The 23,868-nt window shown below is 40.5% G+C and overlaps 1 protein-coding gene across 3 annotated transcripts in view; it reads left to right on the plus strand.

Annotated features, from left to right (window-relative positions):
- cab39 (calcium binding protein 39) overlaps positions 1-23,868 on the plus strand; it is a 70,056-nt gene that overhangs the window by 26,612 nt on the left and 19,576 nt on the right. Inside the window, exons 2-4 of one of the 3 annotated variants that reach the window (XM_067995450.1) lie at positions 4,730-4,871; positions 23,225-23,434; positions 23,659-23,712. In XM_067995450.1, the coding sequence (XP_067851551.1) occupies positions 4,758-4,871; positions 23,225-23,434; positions 23,659-23,712 (378 nt within the window). In that variant the 5' untranslated portion in view covers positions 4,730-4,757. The remainder of the gene's footprint in view (positions 1-4,729; positions 4,872-23,224; positions 23,435-23,658; positions 23,713-23,868) is intronic. The other 2 variants (XM_067995451.1, XM_067995452.1) reach the window with 2 other exon arrangements.

A 23,868-nucleotide genomic window follows, 5' to 3' on the forward strand; every position in this document is an offset into this window, starting at 1 on the left:
CTGTAGTACCCTTGTTACATGCATCTCTAATTTCCTGTTTGATCCCATCCCCTACATTACCACTACTGTTTGGAGGCTTATAGACAATTCCCACCAGTGTTTTCTGTCCCGTGGCGCTTCTTAACTCCACCCAGACTGATTCCACATCTTGATTTTCTGAGCCAATACATATCAATGATTTGGATAAGGGAACCAAATGTGATATTTCTCTAAGTTTGCTGATGACACAAACTAGGTGGGATCGTGAGTTGTGAGGAGGATGCAAAGAGGCTTCAATGCGATTTAGACAAGTTGAGTGAGTGGACAAATGCATGGTGGATGCAGTATAACATGGATAAATGTGAAGTTATCCACTTCGGAAGGAAAAACAGAAAGCAGAGTATTATTTAAATGGTGATAGATTGAGAAATGTTGATGTACAAAGGGACTTGTGTGGAATTGTACACTAGTCACTGAAAGCAAACATGCAGCTGCAGCAAGCAGTTAGGAAGGCAAATGGTATGTTGGCCTTCATTGCAAGAGGATTTGAGTACAGGAGCAAGGATGTCTTACTGCATTATACAGGGCCTTGGTGAGACCACACCTGGAGTATTGTGCAATTTTGGTCTCCTTACCTAAGAGCGGATATACTTGCCATAGAGGGAGTGCAGCAAAGGTTCACCAGACTGAATCCTGGGATGGCAGGACTGTTGTATGGGGAGAGATTGGGTTGACCAGGCATGTATTCACTCAAGTTTAGAAGAATGAGAGGGGATCTCATTGAATCATATAAAATTCTGACCGGGCTAGACAGACTGGATGCAGGGAGGATGTTTCCCCTGGCTGGTGGGTTCCAGAACGAGGGGTCACAGTCTCTGGATACGGGGTAGGACATTTAGGACTGAGATGAGAAATTTCTTCACTGACGGTGGTGAACCTGTAGGAACATAGGAACAGGAGTAGGCCATTCAGCCCCTCGTGCCTGCTCTGCCATTTGATAAGATCATGGCTGATCTGTGATCTAACTCCATATACCTGCCTTTGGCCCATATCCCTTAATACCTTTGGTTGCCAAAAAGCTATCTATCTCAGATTTAAATTTAGCAATTGAGCTAGTATCAATTGCCGTTTGCGGAAGAGAGTTCCAAACTTCTACCACCCTGGAATTCTCTACCACTGAAGGCTGTGGATGCCAAGACACTGAATATATTTAAGCAGATGGATAGATTTGTAGACCTAGAAGGCATCAAGGGGTATGGGGAGAGAGCAGGAATATGGTATTGAGATAGAGGATCAGCCATGATCATATTGAATGGTGGAGCAGGCTCGAAGGGCCGAATGGCCTACTCCTGCTCCTTATTTCTATGTTTCTAGAACAAACATGTTCCCACAAAGAAAAAGGGTGGAATTGCCAAATCTAGAGCTCCCTGGATGACGAGTATACAGGGTAAGGTACGGCAAAACAAGGAAGCTTATGTCAGATACCGAGAGCTCAGTCCTGTAGACAGCCTAGAGGAGTATAGAAAGTGCAGGGGTGAAATTAAAAACGAAATTACGAAAGCAAAGAAAAAATACTGGCAAGTAAAATCAAGTAAAACTGAAAGATGTTTTATAAATACATAAAGAGCAAGAGAATAACTAAGGAAAGAGTAGAGCCTATTAGAAACCATAAAGGTAACCTATGTGTGGAGGCGGAAGAAGTGGGTATGCTTCTTAATGAATACTTTGCATCTGTCTTCACAAAAGAGGGGGACGATGCAGAGATTGTAGTTGAGGAGGAGGAGGAGGAGGAGGAGGAGGAGGGTGAAATATTGGATGGGATAAACATAGAGAGAGAGGAAGTAGTAAGAGGTTTAGCATCTTTCAAAGTAGATACATTTCATTCGGGCGTGGCAATTTATCACAGGCTGTTCAAAGAAACAAGGCAGGAAATAGAATAGAATCATAGAAGTGATGTGGAGATGCCGGTGATGGACTGGGGTTGACAATTGTAAACAATTTTACAACACCAAGTTATAGTCCAGCAATTTTATTTTAAATTCACAAGCTTTCGGAGGCTTCCTCCTTAGTCAGGTGAACGATGTGTCATTTTCACATCGTTCACCTGACGAAGGAGGAAGCCTCCGAAAGCTTGTGAATTTAAAATAAAATTGCTGGACTATAACTTGGTGTTGTAAAATTGTTTACAAGAATCATAGAAGTTTACAACATGGAAACAGGCCCTTCGGCCCAACATGTCCGTGTCGCCCAGTTTATACCACTAAGCTAGTCACAGTTGCCTGCACTTGGCCCATATCCCTCTATACCCATCTTACCCATGTAACTGTCCAAATGCTTTTTAAAAGACAAAATTGTACCCGCCTCTGCTACTGCCTCTGGCAGCTCGTTCCAGACACTCTCCACCCTTTGAGTGAAAAAATTGCCCCTCTGGACCCTTTTGTATCTCTCCCCTCTCACCTTAAATCTATGCCCCCCTCGTTATAGACTCCCCTACCTTTGGGAAAAGATTTTGACTATCTACCTTATCTATGCCCCTCATTATTTTATAGACTTCTATAAGATCACCCCTAAACCTCCTACTCTCCAGGGAAAAAAGTCTCAGTCTATCCAACCTCTCCCTATAAGTCAAACCATCAAGTCCCGGTAGCATCCATAGTGGAGGCTCTGACCATCATTTTCCAATCCCCTCTGGCTACAGGCAGTCTAACCTCGGTGGTGGGCAAATTAATGGAATCAATTCTGAGGGACAGCATAAATCGACATTTAGGAAGGCATAGATTAATCAAGGACTGTCAACATGGATTTGTTAAGAGAAGGTCGTGTCTGACTAACTTGATTGAATTTTTTGAGGAGGTAACATGGAGGGTCGATGACGGTATCATGTTTGATGTAGTGTATATGGATTTTAGCAAGGCTTTTGATAAGGTCCCACATGGCAGACTGGTCAAAAAAGTAAAAGCCCATGGGATCCAAGGGAAAGTGGCAAGTTGGATCCAAAATTGGCTCAGTGGCAGGAAGCAAAGGGTCATGGTCGACAGGTGTTTTTGTGACTGGAAGGATGTTTCCAGTGGGGCTCTACAGGGCTCAGTACTAGGTCCCTTGCTTTTTGTAGTGTATATTCATGATTTGGACTTGAATGTAGGTGGCATGATCAAGAAGTTTGCAGATGATACAAAAATTGGACTTGTGTTCGATAGTGAGGAGGAAAACTGTATACTGCAGGAATATATCAGTGGACTGGTCAGGTGGGCAGAAAAGTGGCAAATAGAATTCAATCCAGAGAATTGTGAGATAATGCATTTGGGGATGTCAAACAAGGCAAGGGAATACACAATAAATAGGAGGATACTGAGGGGTATAGAGGAAGGGAAAGACCTTGGAGTGCATGTCCACAGATCGCTGAAGGTAGATAAGGTAGTTAAGAAGGCAGGTGGGATACTTTCCTTTATTAGCCGAGGCGCAGAATATAAGAGCAGAGAGGTTATGCTAGAACTGTATAAAGCACTAGTTAGGCCACAGCTTGAGTACTGCGTACAGTTCTGGTCACCACATTACAGGAAAGATGTGATTACACTAGAGGGTACAGAGGAGATTTACGAAGATGTTGCCAGGGCTGGAAAATTTTAGCTATGAGAAAAGATTGGATTGGCTGGAGTTGTTTTCTTTGGAACAAAGGAGATTGAGGTGTATAAAATTGAGGGGCCTAGATAGAGTGGATTGGGAAGACCTATTTCCATTGGCAGAGGGGTCAGTGACCAGGGGGCATAGATTTAAAATAATTGGTAAGAGGGGAGTTCAGGAGAAATGTTTTCACCCAGAGGGTGGTGGGGGTCTGGAACTCACTGCCTGAAAGGGTGGTGGAGGCAGAAACCCTCAACTCATTTTAAAAAGTACTTGGATGTACACTTGAAGTGCCGTAACCTGCAGGTCTACGGACCGAGTGCTGGGAAGTGGGATTAAGCTGGAAAGCTCTCTTTTGGTTGGCACGGACGCGATAGGGCAGAATGGCTTCCTTCTGTGCCGTAATTTTCTGATTCTATGAATGTAACACAAATGAGCCTACTAATTCTGTATGAGTGCTTTTAAAGACTGAAAGTATCAATTTATGTAAACGTTTTGAGTGCCCATCACACTCCAAATGTCACAACTTGTGTAAAATGCTAACAAATCACAACTGGACAATCTGAAAAAACATAGGAAAAAAGCAGTTTTTTTTTAACCTGGACAGGATGTTAAGACATGGAGCAAAGCCATGCAGTTGCCAATATGGAGAAACTTCCAGAAAAAGTTCCAAAAGCCACAAGTTATACGTCCCACAGGGAGTACCTGTGCATTATCCTTAGAGACAGGCCGGGTTAACAGTTAAACATTGATGCACTGACTGTATTTGTCACATTTAAGGAGCATAGTTTTGGGATATCAGGAAAGTGACCAACGACCATTAAATGTTTCAGCTCGGCTGCTAAAGAATGCCGTAGTTTACTGACCATTAGAACAAATTGGTTCATATTGGTTTGTCCATATACCTTGCTGATCTGGAAATAGTTATCCAGAATTTATTTGCATTTCTGCCCTCCCTTTTAAATAATTACCTCTGTGAATTGAATTGAATTGAATGGTTGGATAATTCCTATTAAAAGTGAAGGAAGTTAAAATTCCTGAAAAATCTTAATGTGCATTGAATTTTAGATGGTATTGAAACGTCTTCATAAAATTTCCTAAAATTACTTTTTTGTTCTGTCATTTACAGGTGGAATAGTCTGGTTCCCTTGGCGACAATGCCATTTCCATTTGGCAAGTCCCATAAGTCTCCAGCAGACATTGTGAAAAATCTGAAGGAGAGTATGGCAGTGTTAGAAAAACAAGATATCTCTGACAAAAAGGCAGAAAAGGTACAGTGCCATAAACACGTGAAATGGCTTCATTATCTTCCTTTTTGTTTTTAATCAAGTACAGAATGAGAATTGCAATAACTCTTGTCTGCTTATTTCAGTTATAGCACTTTCTGTAGCATTGCAAATGTACGTAACTTTTTGTTGAACTTCTAAGGTAGAAACTTGTTGAAAAGTTGTAAAGACTGTTTGATATTAAAAGAAATGAAAGCCACGCTCAATTTAACGCTTTCTTAACTGTATAGTTTATTTCACCTAAAATTCAATCCAGTTGTTTGTACTTGTTTTGTTGAGCTGCAGCAAAATATGATCTGATCAGTTGCAATACATGTTGTACCATTAAATATGTTGCAATTTTATAATCACTACATTACATTTTTGTAATTTGTTTGTCTCTTTTTAGGCCAATGTGCACCAAATCATTGCACTAAGATCTTTAGGGAACTTCCAGCCTTTTTGAACAGAATAAGCCTATGTCTGAATTTTTTATATCACCTGTCAGTAGTCACAACTTTGTAATGTTTATCAGAACAGTTGAATTTCTAATTCCAATACCATATTGGCATCTTTCATATTTACCATGTATGATGCTGAACTGAGCTTTCATCTGTTTTCCTCTTGCCCTCACTCCAGTTTGTGATATCAGAACTAGAAGATATACTGGTAGCTTTAAACTCTTGAAAGTGCTTTGGTGAGTTGTCACTTATCATCTACCCTTCTTGCTTAAAAGGGGATCAGAATGGAGCAATACTTCAGGCTCATTTTAAGTTCTACCACAAGTAATTTTGAGCTTCACTTAGATTGAAATGTTACTTTACTCCAAACAAATTTAGAATGGTATCAAAAATGCAGTCAGCTGCTTAGACATAGAGAAGATATTTCCACTTGTGGTGAAGACGAAGACTAGGGGTCATATATATGAGAAGGGGACAACAACTGAAACTTTAATTTTCCATCAGTGAAGTAACCAAATTGAATAGAGGCACAGCACAACAAAGAACTTAGGGTAGAAATTAATGTGGTACTTAGGTTACAACACTAACTTGGGGTGTCTAAAACTAGGAATAAGGAATTCAGGAGAAACTTCTTCACTGAGTAGTTAAAATGTGGAACTTACTACTACATGGAGTAGTTGAGGTGACTAGCATTGATGCATTTAAGGGGAAGCTAGATAAGTACACGAGGGAGAAAGGAATAGAAGGCTCTGCTGATAGGGTTAGATGAAGTAGGGTGGGAAGAGGCCTGTGTGGAGCTCAAACGCTGGCACTTGGGCCGAATGGCCTGTTTGTGTGCTGTAAATTCTGTGTAATACTTGTGACTATAGAAAGACCAAATATAAATGGGACTGGGTGCCATTTGTGGGTTGGACACTGGGCTTTCACCTCTAGGACCTGGGATAAAAAGTTCCATGGTCTGCTGACTGTAAGGGTTCTATATGAAATGAGTTTGGATGGTTTCAGTCCAGTTCCAAGGGAAAGGGTTGGGGGGGACAGGGGACAGGGGACAGAGACCATAAAGCTACCCAGTTTAGTACAATTGGGAATCTCACTGAGGCCAAAGTATGACTACTACAGTTCTGTGTTTCACCAACTCTGAAATTGCAAATGTAATTGCATGTGTGTGAATTTGGCCACAGATCTTTCCGAATGCTTTTGGTATCAACAGTTTTGGTTGGAGGCACTGTCAGAAACTCCTGTTCTAGGATGGTTTTGTTGTCTCTGTCAAAAGTACAGATAATTTATGTTACAGGGTGCCCCTAGCAGTACTTTTGCAGTCAAATAGTGCAGTATTAAAAAGAGGGCATTCTTTGCATCTACTTGGTCTACCCCTGACTTGAGTGTTTGATACTGACAGTGGATGCCAAAAATGGAAACTGTTCGATACACCAGTATTAACATCCTTCACCTTGATGAGCACAATATAAAGAAAAAAATGACCTGGTTATATCTTAAACAACATACTTAAAACCAGTTTCAAGTAAAGTAGTCAGAGTTGATCCAAGCAGGGAGAGGTGGCATGATTTTCTGTTCTAAATACTGCTGCTGTTGCAACAATCAGTTTGGTGGGTGGGGGAAGAGTTCACACGGTGGGTGGGGGAAGCAAAACTTCTCACTGAACACAGTATTACTGCAGGGAGATTGTTTGGCAAAGCCAAATTCCAGTTGAGCCATTCTGGTATCTGCAGTGATTCTTAATTAAACCAGTTTCCGTAACAAAGTCTAATTCTTTCTGAAATGTTGCTACTGATAAGTGAGAACAAATGCAGAGGTGAAGTACTTGTTTAAATGAAGCTGGCCACATGCCAACTTTCACACCACTCTTCTGTGTATTGATTTTGACTGAAAGGATGCATTTTTTTCCAGAGTGTGCAAATGCAGTGTTGTTAATATGGTAGGTAGGGGGAAATGTGCCAGTTCTGTCTCATAATGGTATGTGTATGTACAGTAGAGAATGATGGGTATCCAAGAATCACCATTAGGCAGTAATATCTGATACTCTTTCTTCTTGCCCCCAATCATCCCATGTACTGACTGTTTCTTGTAATATATACCTATGATGAGCTGGGCAGGTATTATGAATGAGTACTGTGGGAGACCTGGGTGGATCCACGCAGTTGATGTCAAGATTCCTTGCTAAAGGATTAACAATTTGGTTATAAACCCTACTGTTTTGTTGAGTGAGAAGAAAGAACTTGCCTTTTATGTAGTGCCTTTATAATATCCTCTGAGCATCCCAAAGCACTTCACATCCAATGTTGTAAGCAAAGCAGCATGCAGTTGATTATTTAAAATAGTGGTAATATATATATTGCAGGATTGTTTGCTGTATTTATAAAGAGCTGCTTGGGAGTTAGCCCATAACTTTGTAATAAAACATTTGTGTATGCTTGAGTCAAAACTACTGCTAAATCAACACAAATAGTTGCTCTTTGATCTTTGAAATGTCAATTCTTTGGGTGCTGTCATGTCCATGACATGACTCTTTTCTAGCCTTTCCGGTTTTGTAAATTTTCAACTTGCTGAAGGGGATGTCAGCAAATCCCTAGTATTATAGTGGTACAGCTAATCAAATTTTAGCAGCTTTAAGAAAGAAAAAGCTTACATTTTTATTACAACCTACATCCTCTGTACAAAAGCATTTGGCATCCAATGAATTAATTATTGTTGTTTTTGTTAAGTAAATTATAATTGTATAAACAAATTTGGCAGTCAATTTAGACACTGCAGGGTTCCCTAACAGCAAGTGAGATGAATGACCAGTTAAGCTGCTTTTGGTGGCGTGGGTTGAGATGAACATTGGTGACATCCTGCTTTTCGAATCGGTTCATGAATATTTCTCTTGCTCTTTCTTTCGCCAGCTCGCCCCAAAAATAAACTATAAATTTGTTTTCTTACATCAATGCTATTACAGGAGGGATGGCAGTTTTTTAATTTAGAAAGAGCAACTTCTTCTGCCTGAATGCTTGATACAAGTTGCTTGATACTAATGTTGAACCTGCTTAAATAACACAAATGTATTATAAGTCCGGGACTTGGCTGATCTGCTTTTGGATTTGTTTGTTGTTATTATAGAATTTAAAAATTAAATTAAGTGACATTTTAAAGATATTTGACAGTGTATGCATTTTGATACCCTACTGTTGAACTCAGACTGAGGAATCATCAGTAGACATAGAGCAAAGGTAGGGTCATTGATTTAGAGACTCTTGGGTCATATTGTATTGTGTGACATGCTAAGATTCTTGACGAAGGGGAAAGCCTCCGAAAGCTTGTGATTTTCAAATAAAACTGTTGGACTATAACCTGGTGTTGTAAGATTCCTAGGATTTTTGGAGTTAGATTCTAGATTTTCTCTGTACTCTGAAAAATGCACATTGCTTATTGCAAACTCACAATGTTTGATGTACAATGTTTGATGGGTGCGCTCACCTGGTTCCATTCTTATCTATCCAGTCATAGCCAGAGAATCACCTGCAATGGCTTCTCTTCCTGCTCCCACACCATTACTTCTTGAGTCTCCTAGGGAATCTGTCCTTGGCGCCCTCCTATTTCTCATCTACATGCGACATCATCCGAAAACATGACATCAGGTGATGACACCCAGCTCTACCATGCCACCACCTCCCTTGACCCCTCCACTGTCTGATTTGTCACACTGCTTGTCCGACATCCAGTACTGGATGAGCAAAGATTTCCTCCAAATAAATATTGGGAAGACTGAAGCCATTGTCTTCTGTCCTTACCACTGACTCCATCCATCTCCCTGACCACTGTCTGAGGCTGAACCCGACAGTTTGTAACCTTGGCATCCTATTTGACCCTGAGATGAGCTTCCGACCACATATCCACTCTATCACCAAGACCGCCTAATTCCACCTCTGTAACATCACTTGTCTGCACCCCTGCCTCAGCTCATCTGCTGCTGTAACCCTCATCCACGCCTTTGTTACCTTTAGACTTGATTATTCTGATGCTCTCCTGGCCGGCCTCCCATCTTCCACCCTCCATAACTTGAGCTCATCCAAAACTCTGCACCCTGTATCCTAACTCGTACCAGTCACCTATCGCCCCTGTGCTCGCTGACCTACGTATAAAATTCTCACCCTTGTTTTCAAATTGCTTCGCGGTCTCTCCCCTCCCTATCTCTGTAACCTTCTCCAGCCCTACAACCCTCCGAGATCTCTGCGCTCCTCGCAATTCTTGCCTCTTGCGCATTCCTGAATTTAATCGCTCTAACGCTGGCGGCTGTGCCTTCAGCTGCCCAGGCCCTAAGCTCTGGAATTCCCTCCCTAAACCCCTCCGCCTCTCTATCTCTCTCCTTTTTAGGATGCTCCTTTAAAACTTATGTCTTCACCTGTCCTTATGTGGCTTGGTGTCAAATTTTGTTTGATAGTCGCACCTGTGAAGTTCCTTGGGATGTTTTACCGCGTTAAAGGCGCTATATAAATGCAAGTTGTTGTTGTACTGCTAAAGAAACACTACAAGTGGTATAGTGGTAGAATGTTATTTTCATCTTTTTCAAAAGCTGTTCATACCCCTTTATGTCTCAAACACAGCCAGAGATGTATAGTGAGTAGTAATAGGTGTTAAAATGCTGTTCCTAGTCCCCAAAATACTGCAAAGGTCCAAGTGCCAAACTAACTGAGGATCAGTAACTAGGAGTCCCAGTTGAAATGAATAAATTCCATTCATCATAGCTTGCATGAAGTGCCACTTAACAAACAGAAAATTAGTTTACTCAGCACTTGGATATTTGAAGACGGAGCGAGAGGAGCGAGAAAGCGGTTAGGCCTCAAATATTACTAAAACGTCACGGTTACAATCATAACTGCTCTAGTGGCAAGTTGCATTGCGATTCTGTCCATTTGTCTAGGTATCCATTTTAAAACCGAAAACCATTGTTCTTGGCCAGTTAGACTAATAAGTGTGATTGCATCACCAGGTTTCAGCTCATTCACAAAAGTGCAGTAACTTTAAAAGCTTGCTTAGCGTGCCTAGTAATCATAGCAATATGAAATTATTAGCTTAGGAATGCAGTTTCTTTGGATGAAATGTGCTGCTTGTGCAAAGCTACCTCGCTAGCACTTGATGTAAAACACTGCTGATGCATAAAATTTGGTGACTCGTTCATCACTGTTTTGAGATATTCTGGTTGATTGTAGTTATTAGTATCATTACTCAGCATTTCATTCAAAATTTCACTGCAAAGTGAGTGAGTATTTTTGGTCTGTGTTTTAAAATTGAGTTTGATCAGTTATCTTGACAGTGTGAAATAATAGATGGCTGGCAATAAGTGCCTTTTTCTGGTGTCAATTTAGCACACCGGACACAAGACCAATAATCTTTAGCCACTACTTTTTTCATGAGCACCAACCCTGGTCGTGGTCCATATCGGTACCAATGACATTGGTAGAAAGAGGGATGAGGTCCTGCAGGCAGATTTAAGGAGTTGAGAAAGAGATTAAGAAACAGGCCCTCAAAGGTAGTAATCTCCGGATTACTTCCGGTGCCACGAGCCAGTGAGCTTAAAAATAGGAGGATAGAGCAGATGAATGCGTGGCTGGAGAGATAGAGCTTTAGATTCCTGGGGGATTGGGACCTATACAGGACGGACGGGTTGCACCTCAACGGAGCTGGGACCAATCTCCTTGCGGGGAGGTTCGCTAGTGCTGTGGAGGGGGGTTTAAACTAATTTGGCAGGGGGGTGGGCACCAGGATGTAGCAATGGAAAGGAGAAACAAGGGGCACAAAGGATCGGGGACGAAAGATAGCACTAGAGCAAGTAATAGAGTATGAGGTGGGATCAGACTGAAAGAGTACAAGAAAGTCTAAGACTCGTTTGCAGTGCATGTGTGTAAACGCACGAAGCATGGTAAACAAGGTTGGTGAGCTGCAGGCGCAAATAGCCACATGGGAATATGATGTGGCGATAATGGAGATCTGGCTCAAAAAAGGGCAAGATTGGGTACTAAATATTACTGGATACAATGTGTTCAGGAAAGATAGGGAAGGAAAGAAAGGAGGGGGCGGTGTCAGTATTGATTAAGGAGTATATTGCAGTATTGCAGAGAGAGGATGTCCTGGAGGGGTTGAGGACAGAATCTATTTGGTTAGAGTTAAGAAATAAAAGAGGTGCTATTATACTACTGAGTGCATTCTATAGGCCACCAACTAGTGGGAAGGATATGGAAGAGCAAATTTGCAGGGAAATTAGAGAGGTGCAAAAGCTATAGAGTAGTGATAACGGGGGACTTCAACTATCCTAATACAGACTGGGATAACAATAATAAAGAGGGGGAGGAATCTTTGAAATGTGTTCAGGATAACTTTCTTACTAGTATGTTTCCAGCCCAATGAGGAAGGAGGCATTGCTGGACTTTGTTCTAGGGAATGAGGTGGGCCAAATGGAGCAAGTGTCAGTGGGGGAGCATTTAGGGAGCAGCGATCATAGTATCATAAGGTTTAGAATAGCTATGGAAAAGGACATGGATCACTCTAAAGTAAAAATACTCAATTGGAGGAGGACCAATTTCAATGTGATGAGAACAGATCTGGCCCGGGTAAATTGGAATCAAAGATCTGCAGGCAAAACTGTAATTGAACAGACTTTGGCAGCATATTCTTCCTTGGTAAAGACAGATGCTCATGTAGTACCTTGGCCATCCCCTCTGTCTCCACGAATAGATCTCCTTTATGGTCCCTAACCCCTCCTCTTACTACCCGTTTACTGTTTATATGCCTGTGGAAGATTTTTGGATTCCCTTTTATGTTGGCTGCCAGTCTATTCTCATACTCTCTCTTTGCCCCTCTTATTTCCTTTGAGGAGCTGGTTTGGGTACAGTCTAGGCACATTCCCATGAGGCAGAAAGGTAGGGCAACTAAAGCCAGAGCTCCCTGGATGACAAAAGAGACAGTGAGCAAGATGAAATGGAAAAAAGGGGCGTATGACAGATGTCAGGTTGATAACACAAATGAGAACCAGGCAGAATATAGAAAGTTCAGCGGGGAAGTGAAAAAGGAAATGAGAGGGGCAAAGAGAGAGTATGAGAATAGACTGGCGGCCAAAATAAAAGGGAATCCAACAGTCTTCTACAGGCATATAAACAGTAAACGGGTAGTAAGAGGAGTTAGGGACCATAAAGGAGATCTACTTGTGAGACAGAGGGGATGGCCGAGGTACTAAATGAGCATTTGTCTTTACCAAGGAAGAATATGCTGCCAGAGTCTTAGCAAAGGAACATATAGTTGAGATACTGGATGGGCTAAAAATTGATAAAGAAGTAGTTCTTGAAAGGCTAGCTGTACTTAAAGTAGATAAGTCACCTGGTTCGGATGGGATGCATCCTAGGTTGCTGAGGGAAGTAAGGGTGGAAATTGCGGAGGTACTGGTCATAATCTTCTAAACATCCGTAGATACATGGGTGGTGCCAGAGGACTGGAGCTTTGCAAATGTTACACCTTAGTTCAAAAAAGGGTGTAAGGATAAACCCAGCAACTGTAGGCGAGTCAGTTTAACCTCAGTGGTGGGGAAACTTTTAGAAATGATAATCCGGTACAGAATTAGCAGTCACTTGGACGAGGGTGGATTGATTAAGTAAAGCCAGCACAGATTTATTAAAGGCACATCATGATAGTTAATCAGGTTAATCATAGTTAACCTGATTTAACTATCAGGTTAACTAACCTGATAGTTTTTTGATGAGGTAACAGAGAGGGTAGCTGAGGGTAATGCAGTTGATGTGCTGTATATGGACTTTCAAAAGGTGTTTGATAAAGTGCTGCATGGTAGGCTCGTCATCAAGATTGCGGCCCATGGAATAAAGGGGGCAATAGCAACATGGATACAGAATTGGCTAAGGGACAGGAAACAGAGTAGTGATGAACGGTTGTTTTTCGGACTGGAGGGAGGTGTACGGTGGTGTTCCCCAGTGGTCAGTGCTGGACCACTGCTTTTCTTGATCTATATTAATTGACTTGGACTTGGGTGTACAGGGCACAATTTCAAAATTTGCAGATGAGACAAAACTTGGAAGGGTAGTAAACAGTGAGGAGGATAGTGATAGACTTCAAGAGGATATAAACAGGCTGGTGGCATGGGTGGACACGTGGCAGATGAAATTTAAAGCAGAAAAATGCGAAGCGATACATTTCGGTAGGAAGAATGAGGAGAGGCAATATAAACTAGAGGGCACAACTCTAAAAGAGGTACAGGAACAGAGATATATGTGCACAAATCGTAGAAGGTGGCAGGGCAGGTTGAGAAAGCGGTTAAAAAAGCATACGGGATCTTGGCCTTTATAAATAGAGGCATGGAGTTCATAAGTAAGGAAGTCATGATGAACCTTTATGAAACACTGGTTCGGCCACAAGTGGAGTATTGTGTCCAGCTATGGGCACCGCACTTCAGGCAAGATGTGAGGGCCTTAGAAAGGGTGCAGAAGAGATTTACTAGAATGATTCCAGGGATGAGGGACTTTAGTTACTCCTGCTTCTCTTATGTTCTTATGGAGGATTAGTCTGATGTACAGCTGGACTAAATGCCATCTGTTACAATTTGCAGTTTAGAGTTGTGTACAAATTCAGCATCCACCAAATCAGCAGCGATGCTGGCCATTCAGAATTAAATAATCCAATATTATAAGACTGCAATGGAAGCACGGCAGCTCAATTTAAGCAACCAATGGGTCAGGATCAATAAGATTACTCACTGGAGGTGTGGTAATCACCTCCATCAATACAACTCAGCTCTCTATGTAATTTTAGGAAGCTTATAGAATCGTTTTCATTTACACTGGTGGGTAATCGTTCTTTTCTCCTTCCACCCCCCCCCCCCACTTCCCCAAACAAAAAACAGCACCCCACTAACAACTCTACCATGTGTACACTGATCTGTAACTGACTTTACTGAATTTAAAGTTAAAATTTAGGATGCAGACACTACAGCACTCTCCAATCCACCAAGAAGAGGGCTGTCCTCTAACAATAAGCAACCACCCTCTTGAAGGAAAACTTTGATTAGCAGAAGCTGTGAGTGTTTCTCCCTTCCCAAACCACAGGTCCATTGTTTGGTTTAGAGGCTTTACAAATTTCTACAAACTTTGGGTTTAAATCAGTTATTGCACAGGATTACAAGGTTCTGTAGTTTACCTTCTTCATAGATATCTTTATTGTAAGAGGCATTCATAACCCAGCTGCTTTTGCTCCACGCCCATAACCTATCCCCTTGCTATACAAATTGCTCCAGCCTGAACATAACACACTTGCACAAGAAACACAAACACCCACTCGACACAAACACCTGCTATACCTGCCTACAGCAATATCTGGCAATAAGTTCCATGTGCTTTTAGTCATAGCATTAGATAGGCGATGCCTCTCTCTTGCATTAGTACAGCAACGCAAAACTACAGTTATTCAGCAATGGCCACAGGGATGAAGTGTACATTGACGACAAAGTGAAACTCGAGTTCAAATAATTCAGTATAAAATCAGTTTGGACTCATGTAAAAAGGACAATGGTCAATATATTTAGTGAGGTTTGAAAATCTTAAAAGCTAAAATATAACCTCAACAGAGTCCTCTTCAGCAAATTAGAAGATTTTTCAAGCTCTGCAGGGAGGAACAATTTTTTTTAAGCTCTTAAAAAGTATGACCATTCATGTAAGGAGGTAAACTAAGATTCTTCATCAGCCAAAAGAAACCACACAGTTAGTGAGGAATTGGTTCTTCCTGCTGCACTTGAGAAGCAGTTAACTACATTAAAGGTGACCCTCTCTCGGGTACTAATGTTGCACGATATATTGAAGAAATTGTCCTCTGATATAAAGGACCAAACAGTTAAATTGCTCTGGGATCACTTTTGGTGCTGTAACTGGGAATTTAGTGAAGTGCAATGATTGACCATGCAAAATTTTCTTCTTAAATACCCATTTGAACAGTGAAAACAACCAACAGCAAAGTTATATATGCTACTCTTCCAAGCTTGGCTTCTATACAAAGAAACTATTTTGAGCTGTGCAACACTGATGGGAGTGGCAAGAGCAATGAGATGATGAGTCAAGAGCACAACATCAGAGTCACACAACATCAAAAAACAGATTGGCTTACAGGTGATTTTTCTTCTGGCACATATGCTAAATAAGCCTAGTGACAGCACTTGAGTTGGACTGTGCTAGTCTGTCAAACTCTGTACATCTTTTTATTACCTTGACAGATGATGAATTTATGGACAAACTATTGTCTTATCACAAACTGAATATAAGCAGGTAAAGTCATCTTCTAGCTTATTGAAAAATGAGTCAAATTCACTACAAGATAGCAGAAATTGTACATTCAGAACTACAGCAATGAACAGGCAAGAAAGTAATACTAACTGTGAAAAGATACTTGCTATTAATGACATTATATATTGCATCAAGAAGCATTGGTAGCTAGCTAAAAATACAATTGCTGAACTTCATGTTGCATTGTCAGGAAAGCAGGTCTGTGAAGGGGAGACCTTTTAAGTGACAGTTACTTCATGCATCTTTCTGTTCAGTGATGACTGCTGGCCACAAACACGTGTTGCTTCTCACAGAAGGCTGTTATTTTTCAAGTAGAAAGTAATGTATGAACTTTTGGTGCTTAGCTTACCAATTTCCTGTCAATTCACAATTTGGGCTTTGATGCCTTTTTCAATGATAACATCTCACTACACTTCAACCTTTTGATCACTTGAGCATCCTGAATGAAAATATGCAGTGAAATGAAATAAGCTTTTCATTCGTCAAGACAGAAATTACATTTGTTCAGGAATTATTTCAGAAATCAAGATAGATGAAAGGTTGCAGACAAGTATTTTGGAAACAAATCCAACAAGATACGGCCAAAGCCACACTAAAAGAGGAAGTAGTTGAGATAGTGTATGGGATAAATTTGATAAAGAGGAAGTACTAGAAAGGCTGGCTGTACTTAAAATAGATAAGTCACCAGATCCGGATGGAATGTATCCTAGGTTGCTGAGGGAAGTAAGGGTGGAAATTGCAGAAGCACTGGCCACAATCTTCCAATTCTCCTTAGACACGGGTGGTGCCGGAGGACTGGAGATTTGCAAATGTTACACCCTTGTTCAAAAAAGGATGTAAAAATAAACCCAGCAACTACAGGCCAGTCAGTTTAACCTCGTAGTGGGGAAGCTTGATTGAGTTTGTTGATGAGGTAACAGAGGGTTGATTAGGGCAATGCGGTTAATGTTGTGTATATGGACTTCCAAAAGGCATTTGATAAAGTGCCACATAATAGGTTTGTCAATAAAAACCCACTGAATAAAAGGGGCAACATGGATACGAAATTGGCTATGTGATAGGACACAGAGGGTAGCGGTGAACGGTTGTTTTTCAGACTGGAGGGAGATGTACAGTGGTGTTCCCCAGGGTCAGTACTGGGACCATTCAGTAGGATCGTGGCTGATCTTCAACCTCAACTCCACTTTCCTGCCCGATCCCCATATCCCTTAGAGTCCAAAAATCTGTCCATTTCAGCCTTGGATATACTCAACGACTGAGTATCCACAGTCCTCTGGTGAGGTAGCGAATTCCAAAGATTCACAACCCTCTGAGTGAAGAAATGCCTCCTCCTCGCAGTCCTAAATGGTGGACGCCTTATCCTGAGACTGCCCCCCAGCCAGGGGAAACAGCCTCTCCGTATCTACCCTGTCAAGCCTCCTCAGAATTTTATATGCTTCAATGAGATCACCTCTCATTCTTAGAAACTCCGTAGAATCTAGGCCCATTCTACTCCAACTCTCCTCATAGGACAACCCTCTCATCCCAGGAATCAATCTTGTGAACCTTTGTTGCACCCCCTCCAAGGCAAGTATATCCTTCCTTAGGTAAGGAGACCAAAACTGTATACAGTACTCCAGATGTGGTCTCACCAAAGTCCTGTACAATTGTAGCAAGACTTCCTTACTCTTGTACTCCAACCCCCTTGCAATAAAGGCCAACATACCATCTGTCTTCCTAATTGCTTGCTGTATGTGCATATTCACTTCCTGTGTTTCGTGTACAAGGACACCCAAATCTCTCTGAACACCAACATTTAATAGCTTCTCGCCATTTTAAAAAACATTCTGTTTTTCTTTTCTTCCTACCAAAGTGAATAACCTCACATTTTCCCACATTATACTCCATCTGCCACCTGCTTGCCCACTCATTTGACCTGTCTATATCCCTTTGCAGATTCTGTGTCGTCTTCACAGCTTACTTTCCCACCTAGCTTTGTATCATCAAACAAACTTGGATACATTACACTTGGTCCCTTCATCTAAGTCATTAATATCAATTGTAAATAGCTGAGGCCCCAGCACTGATCCTTGCGGCACCTCACTAGTTATGGCCTGCCATCCTGAAAATGACCCGTTTTTCCTATTCTATTTTCTGTGCCACCCTAAACATTTGTCTTGCATATTTAGGACACAATTATTCATTTGGCTGTTTGTATAGGTTTCTTCAACATACTGAACAAAGTTAACAGTGAATCTTGCTTTGGACAGTATAATGTAAGAATTTAAATGGATGAAGCTTGTTTTGTTTCGTGTATGATCTTTAAAATCTTGAGGAAAAATGTGTGATAATTATAATGGGTTTACGTTGAATTGATTTGTAGCATTTGTTGCTAGATATGTCAGCACTTGCCATCAAACAATTGTTGCAGTTATTGGAATGATGATGCCTTCTGGGCATTCACATGACCACTATATATTGGGCTTGAATCTAGAACCTGAGTTATTCCAGTGCATTGACCTGTTGTTGCTTTAGGGAAGGTCTGCACAAGCCGAGGCATCCACTTAAAGCTTTTTTTTTCTCCCAAGAATCACATTGCACATGGGATCAAGTGACTCTTAAAGTGGCCTCATAAACATGTAATGCAGTGAACTGTTTCCAAACACCTGAAATCATTATGCAACCACTCAGGAGAAGAATTTACTAAGTTTCATGAATAGTAGCATACATCAGTAACAAACTCTGATAACCAAAGCATAATTCACCAAGGCGTCTATAGGTTTTTGTGACATTTTCCTTTTACTTTTTTCTTCCTCCCTAACCCTAATCCACAAGCGCTGGTATTTCTGTAAAATGTCTCTTTTGTATATAGTTCCCGACCATAGGAGGTCCTCATGGAGCCTTTGTCTAAGCAGTAATGTTGGTGCCACTACTGTCTTGCTACTGACAGTCCATAATACTCGCATGTTTATTTCTTGCCTATCTGGTCAATGGCCTTGCATTTTCTGGGTCACTCATACCAGAGCTGTTGTTACTCAGTGTTTTTAACACTGGCTGATGACATTCACAGTAGATTTCCAATCAGGTCTGAAAGATACTGTACAGGTGCCCTTGACTAATCACTCCCAGCACACCTTCACATATAGCTAAGCTGATTTCATACTGACACAACACAAAATCAAGACAATTTTAACAGCTCAGGCAAACACGGTGGTGTTCCACTTCTTTGACCTTTATAACTGCAGTAACAAAATGCCAGTGTGGAATTATTAATGGGAGCTTGCATGTTATATGGAATAAATTAGGCATAACTGGACTTCAATTTTCAAGAGATTGTGTCTGAGGACTTCAATAATTTAGGTTAGTAAGCAGAGATAATGGGTTACTTTGAAGACGCGACAGCATTTTTCCATAAAATTAGTTTCAGCCTTGGCTCAGTGGTAGCACTCTCCCTGAGTCAGAAGGTTGTGGGTTCAAGCCCCAACTCCAGAGACTTGAGCATATAATTTAGGCTGGTATTTCAGTGCAGTACTGAGGGAATGTTTCACTGTCGGAGATGCTGCCTTTCAGTTAAACTGAGGCCCTTTTGAGTCGACTCGAATGATCCCATGACACTATAAGTAGGGGAGTTCTCCTGGTGTCCTGGCCAATATTTATCCCTCAACTAACACCTGAAACAGATGATCTTGCCATTTATTTAATTGCTGTTTGTAGGACCTTGGTATGCGCAAATTGCCTGCCACGTTTCCTACATTAGAACAGTGACATTACTTCAAGAGTACTTAATTAGTTATAAAGTGCTATTAGGGTGGCTTAAACTTGTGACTGGTGCTAGCAAATCTTTTTTCCCCTAAAATTGAAAGTGAGTTTAATAGTACAAATACAGGTTTCATATTTTCTTGAAGTAAGAAGTGATACGAATGGGCTGGAAAATTTCTGACTCAGTACACTGTATATATAACCTTTGTTCAGATGTGCCGACCATGGGATTTTTCCAGTAGGCCATCTGCATATTTCTTGACTTTATGAAATTGTTAATCCTGTAATGTGACCTATCATGCTTTATTGACATGCAGCACGCTGGTACACTGTGTCTGCACTAACAGTTGCACATATGTTGTAATTAAAAATTGAATTAAACCCGTAGAAATGTTATGGTCCATGTTCTGAATCTCTGTCGATGATGATTACGAAGTTGAACTTTGCATTCCTGGTTTGATGTCTTTTTAATTAACTCCAACACCCTTGGGTATCCATTATTCTTTGTGAACCATCTACTTAAAAGACTCTTTCTCTCTGTTCACTGGAATTCAAAACAAGAAAATTTCTTTGTCTGTCAGAATAACTAAAATACCTATAATTGCAGACAAAAGCTTTTTTTTTACAACTTTGTACATTTTGTGCTATCCTCTGGTATCGATGTTTTAATGCTTAAAGGCCAGGAAGCCAATTTTAAAGGAATGCATACAAGACTTTTTTTTCTAACTGGACAGGGCATTTAGAACTTGTGTATGTGGACTCGGTAGCAATTTATGCAAAATTAAATTCTTGAAACAGTCCATTATTTTGGGGAAAACTGAGTCCATGGTGAATTACACCTGTTTAACACACAAAAATTGGTGATAGAAATACTGCAGAAGGTGAAGCGAAATGCATGATGAATGACTAGATAAATGAAACGTGATCGTTCATATGAAAACAAGATAACAGCTGAATTTATATAGTACCTCATCAGATCTCAGAAATTCCTCATAGTGCTTCACATACGATGAACTAATTTGAAGTATAGTGATTTTATGAGGGCAGGCATAGCAGCCATATTGCACACTGCAAGATCCCACAAATAGTTTCGATGAATGACCAATGGATCTGATTAGATAGTGGTTGTGGGACGCATGTTGGCCAGTATATCACGAGAATTTGAGAGCAAGAGTAAGTAGAGGTAATACAAGCTCCATGACAAAACATTAAAAGGAGCGCAGACTTAGGAGTTCGAATACACAATTCTTGAAAAATGGGAGGAAATTATCAAGATTTTTTTTAAAAAAGCACCTAGGTTTTATAATGACGTGTATAAACGCAAAAAGGAAATATTGCCTAGCTTTGGGTATTCTACTTTAGGAAGAGTATCAAGGAAGTGCACAGGGTGCAGAAGAAATTCACCCGGATGATACCAGGGTTGAGAGGCTTTAGTTATGAAGAGATATTACAGAAAATGGGGCTTTTCTTTCAGAACAAAAGATTAAAAGGAGATCTGATTGAGGTGTTCAAAATTATGAAGGGTTTTAATAAGCTAAATAGAGATCACTATTTCCACAGGTTGGTGAGTTGTATACTAGAAAGCATTTATTTAAGATAATTATCAAAAGAACAAATGGAGAGATTAGAAGAAATTTATTTTATACAGAGAGTTGTTAGGACGGGGAATATCTTCCAGAAATGGTGGTGGAAGAAGAATCCATAATCGCTTTTAAGAGGAAATATTTGAGAGAGAAAACTTTTTACAAGAAGTGGAATAAGACAAAGTGGGTAGCTGCTTCAGAGAGCTATCATAGGACGGGATCGACTGGTTTCCTTCTGCGCAGTAAAGTTTTATGATTCAATAACTCCCTGCTCCTCTTCGATATTGTACATACACCTAAACCACTGGAACATACAGACAAGACCTTGGTTTGACCTTTTCTCTGAAGGTTGATACCCCTGACAATGCAACATACTCTCAGTGCAATACTGGTATGTCAGCTTAGATTGTAAACTGAAACGCCTGCTGGACTTGTTTTATAAAGAACAGTAGCAAGAATTTGAGTTAAAGAAAGTAACATTGTGATTTTTTTTTTTCCCCCCAGCACTGCCAGAACCCCTCTTCCATGATATAAAAATGCTGTTCAACACAACCGTAAACAACACTATGCTTGTGTTCACTCCTCAGAAGATTTTAGTTGCTAGTTTACCTGATCATTTTTACCTAAAAAGTCAAAACCTTTTGATGGCCCACAACTAAAAGATCACAGTATGAATTGTTGTAGACATATGTGACCGAGTGGAAGATGTAAACTTATTGTCATTGGCATTTAGATAAATGCTGTTAGAAAACTGTGTGGAATCTTTCACAAATTTTGTACAGCATTTTTGAATTAAACATGTTGACACCAACTCTGAATTTAAACTGAAGGAGGCATTTCAATACTAAACTAAAACACTACAATTTAATTTGAATACTTTTTGTATTTAAACATTTTGTAGGATTGCTCCGTTCTCAAATCTAACTTTTTGAAATAGTCAGCATTGAAAATTTGGCTTTTTTTTTTGCTGATCTTTGAAAAGTATGAAATGAGAAAAGAGCATTTGACTCATCAAGCTGGTTTTTGCCACAGTTCATGTAGATTCTGCTGTGTCCATTTAGTCTACTGAAGAGTTATTCTGCAAAAATGCCAGAATGTCATTCTTGATGTTGACTGCCTTGGTAGTGTATTTCCGTGGTTCCTTGTATACTTGGGGTTGCCTGTATGACGAGTGTATTTTGAAACCCTTTCAGAAGCGGTTAATAACCAACCTTTTTGTACAAGGGCTCAGTTTTGACATTGTTAAATTAAATACTGAATCTAATCACAATGTTATACTACAGCACTGTAGGTCTAGAGAGAAGTTTATCAAGCAGAAAAGGCTTTAGGGACTCCATCAGTGGCTCAATGAGTAGTCAGGCTATACAGATCAGGAAGGCCTACGGTAGGGCAGTACCTTAGAAAGGGGAGTCGTCAACTTCAGGAGGGAAGTGGGTAAAATTGGCAAAAGAAAGTGAGGAAATATAAAATAGGTGCAAACAAGCATAATTCATTAATTTTGTAAAATTAGCATTTGGAGCTATGCTTTCCGAATCTGTCCATCTACATAAAGGGGAAGAAGATACAAGTACTTTTTGTTCAAAAATCTCTCCTGTTTCCATTTATATTCAACCCCACCACCCTTCAAGCATTTTAAATATATTTTCATGCTCCATGGATACCCTTGTGGGGTGTCTCTCTTTGGTAGGCTGCTCTGGTGCTGTCAACAATGGAGAGCATTCTGGAGTAGCTGCATTTCAAGTGGCAGAGTGTAACTTCACATTTGTGTAAAGGCCTCTCTGGAGCCTCCTGACCAGTTGGAAGCCATGCTGCTGAGTGTGGGGTAGCAGGAAGGGAAACCCTACCCTAAAGTCTGTAGGACACCAGGAAAATGTTTATTTTTTTAAGCAGCAAATTTTTTAATATGCTTCTTCATAAAGTAGTTTGGACAAGACAGATTTTCCTGTTCACCATCCTTCATCTTTAAATTGAGAACCAGTGACTCTGAACATGCATTTTGACCGTCAGCATAAAGGCAATTTCTTTTCAATCCCTCATGTACATTTTGCCACAACTGAAGTAAGATGCTGAAATAACTTGCAGCAGTTGCACTTCAGTGCTGACTAGGAAAGGCTTTGAGATCCTAAAAGTACAGTTAGTCTGGTCAGATTGACTGTCCATAATTGTATTTTTTCCTACATTTATTGATTGATGTGCTTTGCTACTTGTTTTTCTTTCTGATGTGCTGTTTTATAAACTTTCTCCCACAGTCAGCAGGAGGGTTACATTGTATTCAGAGTGCTCCAGCCTTAATAAGTGCCTCCAGTCAGCAACCCACAAGGCGCAATCTGTTATCCAGCTACTCTGCAGACGAACTGCAGCTTGGTGACAAATCTAAGGATGCGAAGAAAATACCATGGCCAAAGCGGCACACTGTTGCGTTGGGGAAGGAGAAGCTAGACAAGACTGTTGTTTTATCAGTTAATGGATTTTTTTTGCCCCAGTTTTAGGCTTTCCCTGGTGGTGGATGACACATCTGTGGTGTATTGAATAGAATGATTTGCACAGTTTTTAAACTAATCACTTGGTAACTAACACATTTACTTTTAATTAATTGCAATTGGACAAATAACGGACAGTAACTTGTGTTTACTGCGATTTTACTCAGTTATGTTTAATTGGAAGTGTTTACTTTTCTGTTTAGAGCTATTGGCTAATGCAACAAGAGAAGGAAGGAAAATGTGTACATGCTAAGATGGTAATTTCCTGGGGCTGTTTTTTGTATAGGTTACTAAATAACTTAAGCTTTCTACAATTCCCATTCATTGCTTTGGTTACAAGCTGCAAAAAAATTACTTTGCAGATGATCAAAAAGCAGTGAGTCCAGTGGAACTGCTTTTTTTAAAAAGAACTT

Source organism: Heptranchias perlo, chromosome 13 (genome assembly GCF_035084215.1).
Source record: "Heptranchias perlo isolate sHepPer1 chromosome 13, sHepPer1.hap1, whole genome shotgun sequence".
NCBI classification, from domain to species: domain Eukaryota; kingdom Metazoa; phylum Chordata; class Chondrichthyes; order Hexanchiformes; family Hexanchidae; genus Heptranchias; species Heptranchias perlo.